The sequence below is a fragment of the Apteryx mantelli genome, chromosome 8, assembly GCF_036417845.1.
Source record: "Apteryx mantelli isolate bAptMan1 chromosome 8, bAptMan1.hap1, whole genome shotgun sequence".
NCBI lineage: Eukaryota > Metazoa > Chordata > Aves > Apterygiformes > Apterygidae > Apteryx > Apteryx mantelli.
The window spans coordinates 16,225,744-16,241,373 of record NC_089985.1 but is presented as its reverse complement, the minus strand read 5'-3'; the positions used below and the strand labels follow the sequence as shown (position 1 = coordinate 16,241,373).

Genomic DNA, 15,630 nt, shown 5'->3' with positions numbered 1-15,630 from the left:
ATTTGTGAAAAAAGCTGGAAACAAAACCTCTCATTAAAGTATATTTCTATTTTCCAGCCCAGTCATACTCTGGAAACAAAACTGCCCATGAAAGTACATTTCCATTTTTCAGCCCAGTCATACTCTATGCTAATGGGAATTCAAGAATTTGGGATTGATTTTAAATTTATTCCACTATTTATTCATTTGCAGTAATGCCATATCCTTCCAGATGTTCTAACAGAAAGATCATTCATCAGGTTCCATAAGATTTTCTCACGACAAGTAGGCTTTGTTAAAATGACCACCTTTCTAAAATGTTTTTATGTAGTGATTATACGAGATACTACTACTATCTCCTACACAATGGTTGCTCCCATTGACTGTGCTCCCAATTATTTATGCTCCAAAATGAGACACAGAACTTTGAGGATGTAAATTTAACCATTTTGCTAAAACAACAGCACATGTAGCTTCTATACATTGGTGCCAAAATGATTGCAGATGAAATGTCTCAGCTGAATTATATAATAATTCTGACAGTTGACTTGCCCAAACCACGCTGTGCAGATCAGCCCTGGTTATGAATCCAGGTCCCTGTGTGTATTTTAAACTTGGGATTCTGAGTAGACAGTGAAATTATAGTAAAATAAGGAACTTAACTATTCCAACATGTGATATTAAAACAGCACAAGCCTTTTGTATCCATAAGAACTTTAAGAACATGAAAACAAGATTGCGTGTTTTCATAGCATACCTAAACCTAGAAATGCAGAGCACGCTTACCTTTCTATTGAATTTTGTTCTTAAAGTACAGATAAGAAATATTTTAGCTGTACTGGAAATGTCAGTGAATGAAACAGTGCACTTTTAGCTATGAAATAACTTTTACTTAAATAACAGGAGCTAGCTCAACTTTTCTCTGCTTTTTTCTTGTTTTGTTTAAATAACTATGCATCTGAAGATATTTCTGTGGTCTTAAATTCTTCACCCATCTAGAAGGGAGGGGGAGGGACTGCCTCTCTCAATATACCTGTTGAGAGACCAGAGTTTTTTTGCAAGGCAAATACATAATTATGGGGTTTTTTTTGTACTACACTACTGATTTTCACATTTGATTTGTGTGGCTTTCCCCCCTCCATCTACAAGCCATTTGTTTACGTGAGCATTAATACTGCTGTCTCATAGCCAGGTTCCTTAAGCCATGGCTCAAATGGAACTGTAAATTACAACACAGTGGAAAAAACCTTTCTCTCTGCTTCTGAAGTATCATCTCAAATATAGCTTACTTGATTTCAAATACAGACTATTTTTCTCTTATAAAAATTTTCTGAAATACAGAAAACATTAAGCCACTAACTGTAAGCTTTATCTTGAAGCAAGTACAAACATTCAGTTAAGGTTTATTTAAAAATAAGGATTACAAAAACCTATGTAAGACTCCACCAAGTTCCCTATAGTCTTTCTTTGTGGAGCACCCATAGCTCTCCAGGTGGCTTGTATGGCTCAACCAGTCATCTGTGCCACTACAGCCATGGCAGCTGATATTTTTCAACATAGCAGCATTAGCATAATCTATCAAAATCATCCCTTGGAGAAGAATATAGGCAGCATCACTGCTTGAAAAAAAAAAAAAAACACAAAAAGAACCCCCCACAAAAAAAACCCCCAAACTGGCATAGCTTTCAACAAGGCAGAGGATGAGCCAGATTAAGAATTCATTAAGTATGAATGAGTAAAATAAGAAGTGATATTAATGCTTTGTCCTCACATTCATGGCTGGATATTTGACTGTAGCTCCTAAAAGTTGGAGAAACAGTTGAAACAAGCTTACAGCCTATTGTGAAGAACCCATTTGGTGGCTTTTTTTCCCCCTCTGTATTTTCTCATGCCTTTTTGGTTTTTTTGGATGTAAACACACACTCAAATAGTTCTCTGAGGCAAGCTTCTTATTTTTCAATTAAAAAATGGTAAACTAAAGACCTTTCAACTGCTTTTCTGAGAACAAGTTCTGGGACCACCAGGCACCCGTAAAAATTAAATGGCACTTAACTGTAAATTCACAATTTTACCATAACACTGGGAACCTCTGGAGCCTGTAGTTGTGTAGCTGTTCAAGCGTGTAAATACCTGATCAGACAAGGCACAGATTTATTTCAGGATAACCAACAATTATCTTTTACAAAGAAGGAATTTCTTAAAACATTCAAATAGACTCTGAAACCAGCCTGGAATGCAATAGATAAGAGCAGTCCTACCAGGTTTCACAGGTAATTTGAAAGGTAGAGTTTTAATTAAATCAGAGGAAGAACTGGTGTAAAAAATCTCCTAGTTAAATTTTCAAATTGTGGGGTATTGGATTAAAGAGGGAAGAGTGGTACTGTCTTTGTTTATTAATTGAAGTCAAAGCATTTGGTAACTTTCTTTTTTTTTGGGGGGGGGGGAAGCTTAAGGTTGTAAATGAATGTGGTGTTTTCCTACCTAGATGCTTCAGCAGCTTCTTGCTCTCAGGGGGTGGGCACTTGTGAAACCCTCCCTGCTCCCAGTGGCACAGGAGTATTGCCTAACCTAGTTCTTTCCCAAAATAGTTTTAACTATCACACCTAGCTCTGCTTCTGCTATCTTTATAGGTAGATACCTACAAATGCTGAAAGCTGTGATCTTTCTGCAGAGTAATTCGTCCAATGATAGAGGAATTTCCAACTAGTTTAACTAGTAAAACAATATTAGCGTGAGCTATCATTTTAGCTTTCTAATATATTAAGCCAGGAAAAAACCCGAAACTTTTAAGTATTGTAAGATGAGAGTGGAGAGTTAAAGAAATGAGTTGCTAATTTTTCTCATGAATGATTCACTTTTAGCTATAGTTTGAAGGTTTCTACTCAGTGAACCTCCAAAGTGTATTTCAATTTGAGTTGAAGGAGACATACCAAACCGTTTGTACTGGACTACTAGAGGTTGCTGAAAGCCATCAGTTAATGGTTAACTCAAGTAAGAAGAACAAAATATGCAAATATTAATATTGCTTTACATACAGGTTCTCCTTTGAAATTTCCTTTTTTTGTATTAACCAAATCAGGAGCCCTTGTCACTCTGATAGTTATTATTCTTTTAAAAAGAAAGGAAGCTTCCAGTGGTCTAGTTGCTAAAGAACAATCACATCTAACATGCCACTCAGTGACATGGTCATATGATTCAAACTATTTCCATTTCATAAAAAATCAGATAAAAAATCTTCCTTGTTACTTGTGTAGTTTATTTTCTGTGCTTGCTGTTAAACCATCCACGTTTGCTCCTTCAGATTCACTTCTGTTTAAATTGTCTTTTGTTTTCTTTTTCCCCTTCCTTTGTCAGTCACGAGAAATGGCTTCACAAGTAAGTATTTGTTTACCATCTGCCTGTTCCAAGTTAAACCCAGGGAGTAAAATCCTTACTAGTTTTAAAAAACAGAATTGGATTAATATAGGGATTTTGTGCCAGCATATTTGATAAGCATCCAGCTGTTGTTATGCACACAGCAACGTGCTTATCTTTCAATAGCACTTGCAGGAAATGGAACTATGCAATGGATCATCTTTGATTAAATAAAGCTTAAAGCGTCATTGTTCTTTACACAAAAGTCTTAAGTATCTGAAAGCTGACAGACTGGGACTTTGAGAGAGGCCCTATGGAGTTAGGTGGCATGTCCCTGGGGAATTCTAAAGGTAACAGATTGTCTTTAGTCTGCTGTAAATAAGAGCTAGTCAATGCAAGGGGGAAAAAAATTAATGACTTCCTCACACTATCACACTTGCTTATGTTGAACTGTAAATTACAGACTCCAGGAACTCTACAGATGAGGGGGGATAGGAGGAAGAAATGGACCTCCTAAAGAAAGGTCATATCCAACACTGATGAGGACAACAGAATCTTGCCTTCAGAAGTTTGTTTTTTGAATGGGGAAAGGCCCTTAGAACCTCAGAGATCAAGAAATCAGTAGCTCTTCAGATAAAATTGCTTTGTTTACGAATCACTTCCAGCATATTGTAAACTCTTTCTGTTCTTTGGATTCATATTAGCTGAGCCAGCTTCACTTTTCACTTTAAGTAAGCTTTGCTTTATGCAATTTTTTTCAGGCTTGTTTCCCCATACACACACACTCAACCTTCTGAAATCACTCATCAGTAACTTGCTAATATGACTGCACTGCTACCAGTGAGGACTCCACTATTTTTTATTATTTCAATATCAGTAGAAGACTTACTTTCCAAAGGTCACAATGATAATTCAGCATTATAAAATAGTTTTGGAAAAAAAAGCTGAAAAATATTATTTAAATCCAACAGTGAAATTAAAACAATTTTAAAGTTGTCTCTTCAAATGTTTTCTGTTACATTCCCTACGTTCTTTTTGTATATGTTACAACTGCATACGTAGCCCGACTTATTTCAGTACCTCTGTATTTGTTTGTACAAAGTATGCTATTGGTCATACTCAGGTGCTGGGTGGCATGAAGAAACTACAGCAATAGAGGGCCAGATATTGGCCCTTCTAAGTCTTTTTGTTGTTGTTGCTACAATGGTAAAAAAGCAACATAACTTTGCTTGCATGTAGGAAATACGGATTACCTCCTTTGCAAGGGGTGTTCCAAGTCATGCTGAAAGCTATGGCATACCTCCCTATCATCAGACACACAGGCATTCCATAAATCAAGCATTGGGAAGTCAAAAATACTTGGGAATTTAAGAAAAAGGTAACAGTCACGTTGCATCTGTGGTCTTAAACAGGGCACTCAAAATCTTGCAAAGTTGAACTGTTACTTAATGAATCCACAATATATTTTTAAAAAGCAGTTATATAATTTGAATTTCTCAAAATATGCAAAGACTTGGAAGAATGCAGACAATTGATCCAGAACAGATCCCTAGATTTAGGAAATGCAGTACAAGAAGGCTAGAATCCTTATTTTCAGAATCAAAATGTAATCAAGAGCTAACTAATGCATAACTGATTTTGCAATTGAGAAATGTATTTACATTAAAAATGAGTATTTTACATAACAGGTCAAAGTCTCAAGTACAGGATGCCCAGTTCAGCAATGCTTGCTAAGCATCAATAGCTGAATCCCCTCAGCTCCACTGCAAACAAAACACATGTTCAGCTGCCCTACTGAAAAGAGGGGAGAGTATCTTTATCTGTTTCCATTTTTTAAAGCCCTGACCCCTCCTGTCATTTTCCTTTCAAGTCTCAAATCTCTATCAGTGTGGAAGAATGGGAAGACACTAAAGAACAAATTAATTATCGTAATAATCATCGTAACTCAACATCCAGCGATCAGTCAGATCATCCCTTGTTACGACGAAAAAGCATGCAGTGGGCCCGACGGCTGAGCAGAAAAGTCCCAAGACACTCTGGTAAAACAGCGGAGAAGATAAGCCAGCAGCGAATGAACCTTTACAGGAGGTCCGAAAGACAGGAACTTGCTGAACTTGTGAAAAACAGAATGAAGCATCTGGGCCTTTCTCCAGCAGGATATGGTATGATTACTGTAATACTTTAAATTAATAAAACATCAGTATTATGCCAGACATACTTATTTTTAATCTTCTACAGACTGAGGCTGCCATAGATGAAACTCTAAGTTTATGGTAATATTTTTATGTTTTTTACTGAGGAAAACCTGATGGAATTTTTTAAATCAGTTCTGTTGTGGTCCATTCCTATTTTCAGATGGAACACTCAGAAGACTGCATGTCAGTCGTATTTTACATATGAATATGTATAAGCTGAATATATAAACATTCCCCTGTCAATGAACAACTGTGCCATATTCCCCCCCACACTGAAATATAAATGAAGACAGAACTGTTGTGAAGTTCACTCATATGTTGAGATGGGGAGCTGGTTATATGTGAAGGATATTACCTTTTTTTTTTCCCCGTCATTTTTTTTAAATGAAGTGAAAAAGTGTCACATTAAAGTCATTTTTTAAGTGTGTTTCACTAGGTCTGTAGGTGCTGTTTGTGTCCAACAACCCCTTTTCCAACAAAGCCGACGCTGTCTTTTTAAAGCTATTGATGGAGTTCTGTGACATCTTTTTTAATATATGCAAACATAGCTGCCTGGCAACTGGATCAAAAGTTATAAGCCCGGAAGGCACAAAAAGTCATGAGTCAACATATATCATGTGTGTTATTTAGTCATAAGTCATACTTGCAGAAAACCGGTGACAATATCCATCTTTTCTTAGCCATCCTTAATGCAAAGTTTTAGAGAACATAGTTATTTCTCTGGAATTATTTGATTAATGAATCAAGGAATGAAAAAAAAAACCCCACAAGACTGAAGTTTTGCCTCCTTTTTCCAAAAGGAGTTTATATTTTACCTGTTACCTGGATTTTCTTAACAGCATAATTGTAAAGTTTGCACCAGGCTTAGTTACTCCTAGAGAAATTTAAAAAGACTCCTGCTCAGCTAGACTTGGAGAGCACCAGCTGAACAGAGCCTGGTTCATTACATTTTGGATTCCTAAGAGAAGGACACTGTCCAATACCTGTTTATTGAAGAAGTCAAATACAAAATTAAAAGTAACTTACTATTAGACAACCCCAATTTACTAATACAAGATTTTAAAAATAACACAGACTCCTGTAAGCTAAGAGATGGTTTACATTTGGATAACATTTCATAAGGAAAACTTCTGTCTTAAATTATTTGAATTCATATTTACATATTTCTTGGGTTGATGCTCCACCATCCTCATAGTAGCATGCAAACACTTTCAAGTTATGCATTAAGAAACATTAAACTAAGTGCTACTCTGTGTTGTTTTCTGCTCTCTCATCCTTTCAGAAAAAGAAAGGCATGGTTTATTTTAATAAATAAACCATAAATTTTTATTTATATATATTTGATGGGTTCATACCACTGAAATGCCCTTATGCAGGAAAAGGGAGACACAAAAATGTGAGATCTGTGACAGCTCTTAGTATCTGTGGAGGTTCATTCCACAGTTTTATTATTTACACTTGTATTTTAAAAGATACACCTGAAGCCTAAAGTGGAAAACAATGAGATTATCTAAAATATTATTCTGACCTGGAAAGTTACTATAAAAGTTCTCAAAACGCCACCGTTTTCCGTTATCCAATATCATATTCAACTACAAATAAAACAAGCCCTTATATGTTAGTGTATGGCCTGGGAGTTATCCAAGTTCTGTCTAGCTTATTCAAATCAAAATGCAATTAAAGTTGTTGTCACTGACTGTGCATGCCAGAACAGAACACACTTCCACCTAATTTTCACTTCAGATTCATTAGCCTCCACAGGGCTCAGTGAAATAACCAGGGACAGCTCTACTGAATACGAGAATGTAAATATGAGAAGGAATAAATATACATGTAACCTGTTTTCAGAGTAGATCTGCATTACATGACAATCTTTTCCCTGCTCCCTAACTGGATAATTACTATTCCCACTTACTATCCCCACTGTATGAGACTCTGCAGGAAGAATCAGGGCTAAATATTTTGCAGAAGCAATACAGATCCCAATAACATTTGATCAACCACAGAAAAGTGTTGTAAACTTGATTCATATTAATATGAGTCACAAGAAAACTTTGGTGGATCCCTGCTTTTCTCTTAAAATCCTAGTTAAAAGCCAACAGTAAATTTTCATTTCATTATTCAAATTCAATTCACTTCTACACCACCTGCAGAACAGCAAAATCTTGATAAGTAGATGCTTGTTTCACCTAACAACATTTATCTGCAATGTTTAGAAATTTTCATTATCGCTTCCCTATTTTCTTACAGATATGTCTCATTGTAGCGAAAGCTTCTACTTTGACCACCACAGCAACACCCGCAGTCTGCGCACGGATCGGTTTTACACATTCAGTCAGCTGCAGGCCTGGGCCATCACATTCCCACGGCCATCCTTCTGCCCCCTTCACATTCAGTAAGAAATTACATTAGTTTTTCATCCATCTTTAGAGCTAGCTCTCTCCCCACTCATTCTACTACATTTTAAGCACAGATTAGAAACTTTTTAATCTCCCTCTTCTTTCAAACTGGCAGGAATCATGCCAGTTCCCTGCAGGAGCTGCACATACTCCTTAGTATTCTCTCTTGGCAAGTGCCGGGAGTGATGAAAAACAAATAGGAGAAGAACCACATCCCCTTATGTAGCTGCACATGCTGGCACGATCTCTAAAGCCAATCTCCTCGTCTTCAGTGCTCTTTACTCTGAGTCTAATAACCCCTAAGATCTCCAATTTTAAATTCAATTAACACCAAATTCATTTAATTCAACCCAGACACAATATGTTGTTGGCAGTACAAACCTCTAGTAGAGGCATAATTATGCGAGTGTAGTGGTACATGTGCCTGTAGCTTGTACTTTGCATCAGGTTAACCTTACAGCAATGAGCTGTAATGTAAAACACCACTTCAGCTATATAACTGCATCCATACTAAGAGTCTGTATGAGTTTACCTAATTGTTTTCTAGGCAGATGTACTTACAGTGGTGCAAAAATATGTGATACAAGCTTGCTTAAAAAGAAAATACACATACTAGAAAACACCCAATATAGTAATTCTCAGCCTACAGACAGAATATCAAGAATGCTTCAATTGCAAAAAAAATTAGGAATCAAATTTAAATTAGAATACAGCCATTTTGTTTCAAATGATTTCCCCTAAGATGCTGAAGAGAGATTAGCATAGAAGAAATGCCCTCCCCCCTTTTTTTAAAAGCCTGACCAAATTAAGATTAGTCTCATTGCAACACTCCAGGAAACATATCAAGAAAAAAGCTAAACAAATATACTGAAATGACAGCTACAACAGTGTGATAAGACACTATTAGACAAAACCTTAACCCCTCCAACATACCAATGACAAGATCTACTTCATTTGCAATATATCATTAGAAGAATGGTTAAAAAGAAATAACAAGAAATACCAATTTCTGTTTATACAGTTTTCACCTTTCAACCCATTGGCATGGGTGATAAAAGGAAAAAGGTAACATCACTTACTTGATACATATGGAAAGCGGAAAAAATATATATATATTGACCAATTTGCGAAAGCAGATGGGAATACCATACAACTGCATTTAGCATTGGCTATCACTTGGACTCAATTCCAGCTGGGGATGAAAATCCCTACTTCCTAAATACCAACATAAGCGACACAACAGACTTTAATTAAACTGAAATTGTGTTGCATTAAGAATTGCTGCAAGTGTAAAAAATGCAAAAGAACATTTTTAGAACATTCAGAAAGAAAATACATCTCGTGAACTATTATACCTTGCTAAGTTAATTTCTCATTCCATTATTCTTGAGGCAAAGATAAGGCAGAAAAACCGTAAATGAAAAACTGAAGCCCTGGCACATACCAGAAACAGCCCCCAAACATCACAGTTCTACACACTCAGCTTCAAACTTGGGCTGTCACATTCTCAGTCGTGGCTCCTTCTCCCTCTGCCACCAGCAGCATCCTTCTCTCTAACTCACCTCCAGAATTAATCTCTCCTTACAAATTCTGCTGCACATTAAAGGTTGGGTAGAAACTTTAGTCTCCCTGTTCCTTCAAACCCATAGGAAAGTCTGTTGAAGCCAGGTGTGCTTTTATAAAAGAGATGAAAAAGCACAGGTGTCAAGATGAAGAACATGTTTATACTGATCACACAGATAAATTGCTGTGAAATGAGGATAACATGTTCTTCACCTGCAAAAGTATTTGTTCCATAGAATTTATCTGCCTCCACTGATTCTGGTGTGAAGAGCAACATGAAGCAATAGAAACCTGTATTGAGGTTTTAGAAAGCAAACACACATGACCCTGCTTCGAGCAGGAGATTGACAAGATGATCCCCCCCCCCCCGAGGTTCCTTCCAGCCTGAATTAATCCTATAATCCTAGATCATTATCCTTTTCTTTGTTATAACTTGGACCAACATAAGGACTATAATTGGGTTCTGAGTGTAGCACAGTCTGCTCTGTGCTGTTTTTGCAGATGGAAACCTGCTGCACTGCTTAAGGGACTACTGTGTTATTGCTGAGCAGTGTCTATATAGCTGTCAAACTCTCATACTGCAACTTCCTTTAAAGTGCATTCCACTGGCCTCAAACGTTCTAGAAACTTTATTAGCATTCAATGACTTCAAAACAGGATTCCCAAAGAACTGTCTCTGCCTCCTAATTCAGTGGAGCTGTTCCTGGTTGCTGACAACATGCATTTCTTCCACAGCGATGACAGGCCGTTGAACTTCCTTGATTACAGCAACAAAGCTGGTCGGAATGTCTGTTCATTTTGCAAAAGCAAGTTTTCTTACCACGTGGAGCTGAAAGGCCATACTTCTAGTATGTGCTAAAGCATATCAATATAGATTTAGTATAGCTTTGAACGTGAAACTGAGATTGCATTTCTTACCACCAGCGGACTGGCACTGAAGGACTGGTTCCAATACATGCCATCACAACTTTAAGTTTAAGCTTGCCTTGTACAACTAAGGAATATTGAATCCTTTCACTGTCCCAGATATTAGTTGCTCCATTTCATCATAAGCATTCATACAAGAATATAGTTTGTTAAAAACATTTTAACATCTCAATTCAAAATATTTTATCAGGCTGATATCAATCAAAGCTTTGGGTTCTCCCAGGCTTTTCAACATTGGCATCCCCTATGGCTTAGTATCCGGGATTAACTTTACTAGAGCGATCAATGAAACAATGTGACTACTAAAGGGCTTTTGGGACATCTTAATAATTTTGCACACCAGCTATTACTTAGAATCACAGGCTCAAATCCTAGCTATCTTTGTGCTTCCCCAACACCACCACATAGTATATTTTATGAGCATCTTTTGGCTGTGCTCTTTAACCTCAATCCTCTAGAGATTATAGGAAGCGAACAGTACTGTTTTAAAATATAAGCATCAATGCCAACATCGCTTTTCCCTGATAATATATTAACCATTCCAGAGGAAACTATCACTGAATGGTATTATATGTATGTAATTTATGACAGCTACTACATAAATCTAGCAGTATAGCTTTGGGGATCAAAGATACGCCTGAAGTGTGGCAAAGAAGAACATATTTGAGATATAAAACTTTCCTTCAGCTATTTTAATGTTGATTACTAAATAATAAAGTGAAAGCATTTTTGAGGTAAATGTAGGCCCATTGCCTACGATAAAGTGAGACAATTCTAAGTTATTTGTGATAATTTGATATTTTAAGAGCTGGTAACTCAAAAGATGCCATGTTAGATTGTCCCAATGCAAGTACAGTTGACAGAAAATCATGAAACTTATCAGATCACTTTGACTGACATCTGACACAGTTTTTGACGGCTCTATGAACCAAAGGCGATCTTTTATCAAATTAGTTTGCCAGAAGTGATACTCTCGACAATTTCTTTATAAATACTATAATTAATCTGGTATCTATTTTTTTTGTCCTTTAGATGAAATGAATGATCATCAGAACACCCTCTCTTACATCCTGATCAATCCTTCTCCAGATACAAGATTAGAACTGAATGACATAGTGTAAGTTAAAGCATAAAAAAGACCTGCAAAGTTTCTTGTTTGCACTTCTGCCTGAGTTTTATTGTTTTATTTAATACCTTCCTGCTAGAAGAAATCTGCACCTGAAAAACAATAAAAATTAAGATGGAGATTTTATTTAAACAGACATTAGATTTTATATATTGGTTTTTATATATAGTATATATTTATACACTATATATATATATATAGTGCACACGAAGCAGCAACCCCAGCTTTGTCCAGAAAGCTTTCTTGTTAGTCTTTTTAGAGGCTAGTGTTTAAACATCACTTCAAGAAAAATGATCTCACTACTTTTATCGTACAATTAAAACAAAAGCATTACATTTTAAGTAATACGTTCAGATTTTGCCTTTTGCAGTTGAGGGCTCCAGGTTTCAGCAGTCTACAGGAACACCCACACATCACACTGCAGTCGCTCAGCCAATACTGTCCCACCCATGCCTACGGGACGAAGATGATCACTGGATTTGGCAGCTGTAAGAAGGCCAGTTATAAACCCTCAGGGGTCTAGCAGCTGTTGACCAAAATAGACAGGCTTCTTACAGTTTTATTAAGGCTTATGACTAAAGTAATATTGAGCACTTTTACTTTATGGATTACTTATTACAGAGTTATTTGTGATTCAGAGCCCAAATTACTTATTTCGGGTACAAATCTTTGGTTTAGTTTAATCTAAAATAAGAAATACAAGAAAATCTGAATTTTTGCCCAGAGTCTAAGAAAAACTATTTCTCCAAAACAAAATATAATAGAATTGAAATTTAGTTTCCCAGGCCCTTCAAATTTCTTTTTTTCCTTAAACTTGCTCCATTGTCTTAAGTGAGTAAAGATACAGGCAGACCGTATAACAGCTCACTGTAACTATGCCTGAACCTAACTGAATATTAAATGAGCTATGAATGTGAACCAGGGATGACAGTCCATATTTAAGTCACTGTTCTTGTACTGAGATAAATCAAGCCATTGCATTGGTACTCCCTGCCTTACCCACTTGCTAACACAGCAAGCAATTTCACTGTCCTGCCCATCCACACCAGAAAGTATAATATTAATCATGGAAGAAAATAAGATTTTTTTCATGTGTTTAGAATATTCTTCATTTGGTTTTGATGATGGCATTGTTCCAGAACAGAGCAGACTCTTCCATGACTCCTCAGTTTCATTGCTTTTGGCCAGCAAAACAAACAAATTTACCAGTTTCATTTAAGTAGTGCTAGGAAAATCTAGAATAAACTTAGATGTCAAAGGTTATAAAACAAGAGTAATAAGTCTTTGTCATTAAGCAAGTAGATAGCATGAGAATATGATTTAGATAGGAGCAGCATGAGTGGATCTTTGAGTCCACTGCCTTTTTTTGTTGTTGCTTATACAAAAAGGTTAGGCTATTCGATTGTAGCAACAAGCTCTATAGAGAGAGAACATTGTGTTATTCAGTTTTAGCCAGGAAGAAAAGCAGAAACAGTATCAAAGCAATAGAGGCAGGTGGTCTTTCCAAATCATGGAGATGAGAATTGATTTTCTGGGGTACCCACCATAAAGCCAATGCCCACGGACTCAGAGGCCCATGCTTTGAAGAGCCACGAACAACCTGTTGCACTGTTACAAAGTGAGCTGGTAAAATATGGCAGTTCTGTGGGAAATATGGCAGTGGTTGCTTGCACACTTTTGGAACATGTTAGTTGCAGTTACTCAGCATTTTCCAGTTCACTTTTTTTTTTTCCCCCGATTTTTTTTCTGGATGTTCTAATTAGCAGTCTGAGGCAAACAGTGCTCTGATACTGAATGGTAGAAGTTCATGGCCTTTTTTAGGGGCTGTTTCTTAAGACCTACTGGAAGATGATACTGCAAAACTTTGCAAGCACCACATGGACTTCTAGTTTCTCTATCATAATCTACAAATAATCAGAAAAATTTCTCATTCATTGTAGAACCAGAAAGTGCGCGGGTTACACGCTGCATGTGCATTATCAATGCTAGGAGTTTCATTTGGCTGAGGAGGACAGACACACACATGGCACCACCATTTTCCAGGATGTGAGAGAGAGGATTCCTTCACATTTCTTTTTCTTGCATTTCTTTTTCTTTCTTTGCAAAAGCTGATCAAAAAACAGGATTTGAAAATAAAATTTTCACTGCCTTCAGTGTTACTGCACATCTTTGGACAAATTTAAAATACCAGGATTGAATCCAGTCATTGTCATCTTTTTATGAACATAGTGGCTTTGGAAAGCACTGGCTGACAGTCCAGAAAACTGAAATATATTAGTCTACAGCAGCACAAAACAGCTACTGAGTCAGTGCCAAAAGCTGTCTCAGTTTAGATAGTTTGTCAATAGAGACAGCTGCCAAGACAGTACAGAACTTACACTTACAAATTAGTGGGAAGCTCTTCCATCCTTATTCTAAGAAAAGTGATCTGAACCATTACCTCATGAACTTAAATTTAAACTCATGAGGCATTTTCCTTAAGGATTTGCATCTACTAGAAGTTCTTTCTCAAAGTAAGGGTCCATCTCCAGACAGTCAGCCCACACTAAGCTTACCAACATTGTGGTTTTTATTTATTGAGCATGGTGTCAAGACGTATCCCCTGGCTTCCTTATGAAATCCTTCTAGAAATAAGTCTGTGGAGCACTTGTCCCTTCTTTAAGGCATAATAAATAAAGGGGATACATAAGGGAATACAGAGTTACTGGCAAACTTGTGTGTTCAAGGACTGCAGTGGATACCCAGGAACGGAGCTGACATATCCAAAAGATCAAAGGAGCTCTCAGTCAGGTAGGAATAGTACCAGCAGTCAAAAATTAAGGTTTGGATGTGGCCAGTATGTGCAGATGGTTTTCAGGTGGATAAAATGTAAACAGCTTTTTTTAATTATCTGATGTGAGTGGTATATACCCAAGTACACAAGTTACCCAATAGGAACTAGACAGAGCACCTTCAAAATAAGGCTCAAACTCTTCCTCAAATCTTTTCAACAACAGTACAGCAGTAGAAAATTATTTTGTCCTTGCTCATGCCAAGTATTCTTAAGAGATTTTTTTTATTATTTATTTTATTTATTTTTACACAGATACTTGATCCGACCTGATCCACTGGCTTACGTTCCAAATACTGCACCCAGCCGAAAAGACAGCTTCTGCAATACAGTGGGACAAGACACCAGGGAAGAAACGCAACTTTGATACGTAACTCATCACAAAATTAAGAGACAGTTTTATACGTATATGTTGTTTTCAGTAACCATTTTGAAAACTATTTTGAATGGTACATTTGATTCAGATTTGGGAACCAGAGAAAGTGACAGTGGTAAGTGACCAACTTTAGAAACATGGTCTCTAGGAACTCTGATTTTAGGAACTGTCAAACTTGCAGCCTGCTCAATACAGTAAACAAACTTTGTTACCTTACTAGAATTATGAAAACTATTGCTGTTTAACCAATATGAACAAATTATTTCTGAAGCGACAGATTCCATCATAAGTTTCACTTAGAAGCTAAGTATATTTATCAAAGTGACAACATGTCAGTGACTAAGCTCCTGACCTACATCCTGAAGCCACCTGATGCCTGTAGAAAGACCATGCACAACTTGCAGCAGTAAATACTGTGTTAATACCTATACGTGCCAATGAGGCTTTGTGTGTCAAGAATCCAGCCTTTCAGATAATTTTCAAGCTTAGCTTGTCATCCATTTATGTTAGAACAATCTAGTAGCAGTCCCATTATAGCTTCTGGGACTGGGGTGTTAGTTTTGTGGACACAGATCAGGCTGCACAACACAGCCTAGTCATACCGTAGAGTTTCTGATCTGAGGCACATCCACTGAAAATGTAACTCAGAGGAGCCCATCTGGAGGAAATTTCCCATCATCTCACACAGGCATTTCAAATGATAGTAGTTTGTAGAGCAACAGAAGCAGGACTTCCTTTCATAGGGAGTATAGGAATTATGTAAAGGCAGCCCTTCTACCTATGTAGAAACTTGTAAGCTACTATCTATGCAAAGCTACAAACAATGGTAGCTGAGGCAGAATATAACCCTTTTAATCCGAGTGATTTGTCAGCGAGAAGCC

At 36.9% G+C, this 15,630-nt stretch overlaps 1 protein-coding gene across 1 annotated transcript in view; it reads left to right on the top strand.

Annotated features, from left to right (window-relative positions):
* KCNT2 (potassium sodium-activated channel subfamily T member 2) overlaps positions 1-14,983 on the top strand; it is a 167,574-nt gene extending 152,591 nt beyond the window's left edge. Inside the window, exons 28-31 of the mRNA XM_067300442.1 lie at positions 3,334-3,354; positions 5,204-5,495; positions 11,450-11,534; positions 14,629-14,983. Coding sequence (XP_067156543.1) covers positions 3,334-3,354; positions 5,204-5,495; positions 11,450-11,534; positions 14,629-14,740 — 510 coding nt within the window. The 3' untranslated portion in view covers positions 14,741-14,983. The remainder of the gene's footprint in view (positions 1-3,333; positions 3,355-5,203; positions 5,496-11,449; positions 11,535-14,628) is intronic.
* Positions 14,984-15,630: the final 647 nt, after the last annotated feature.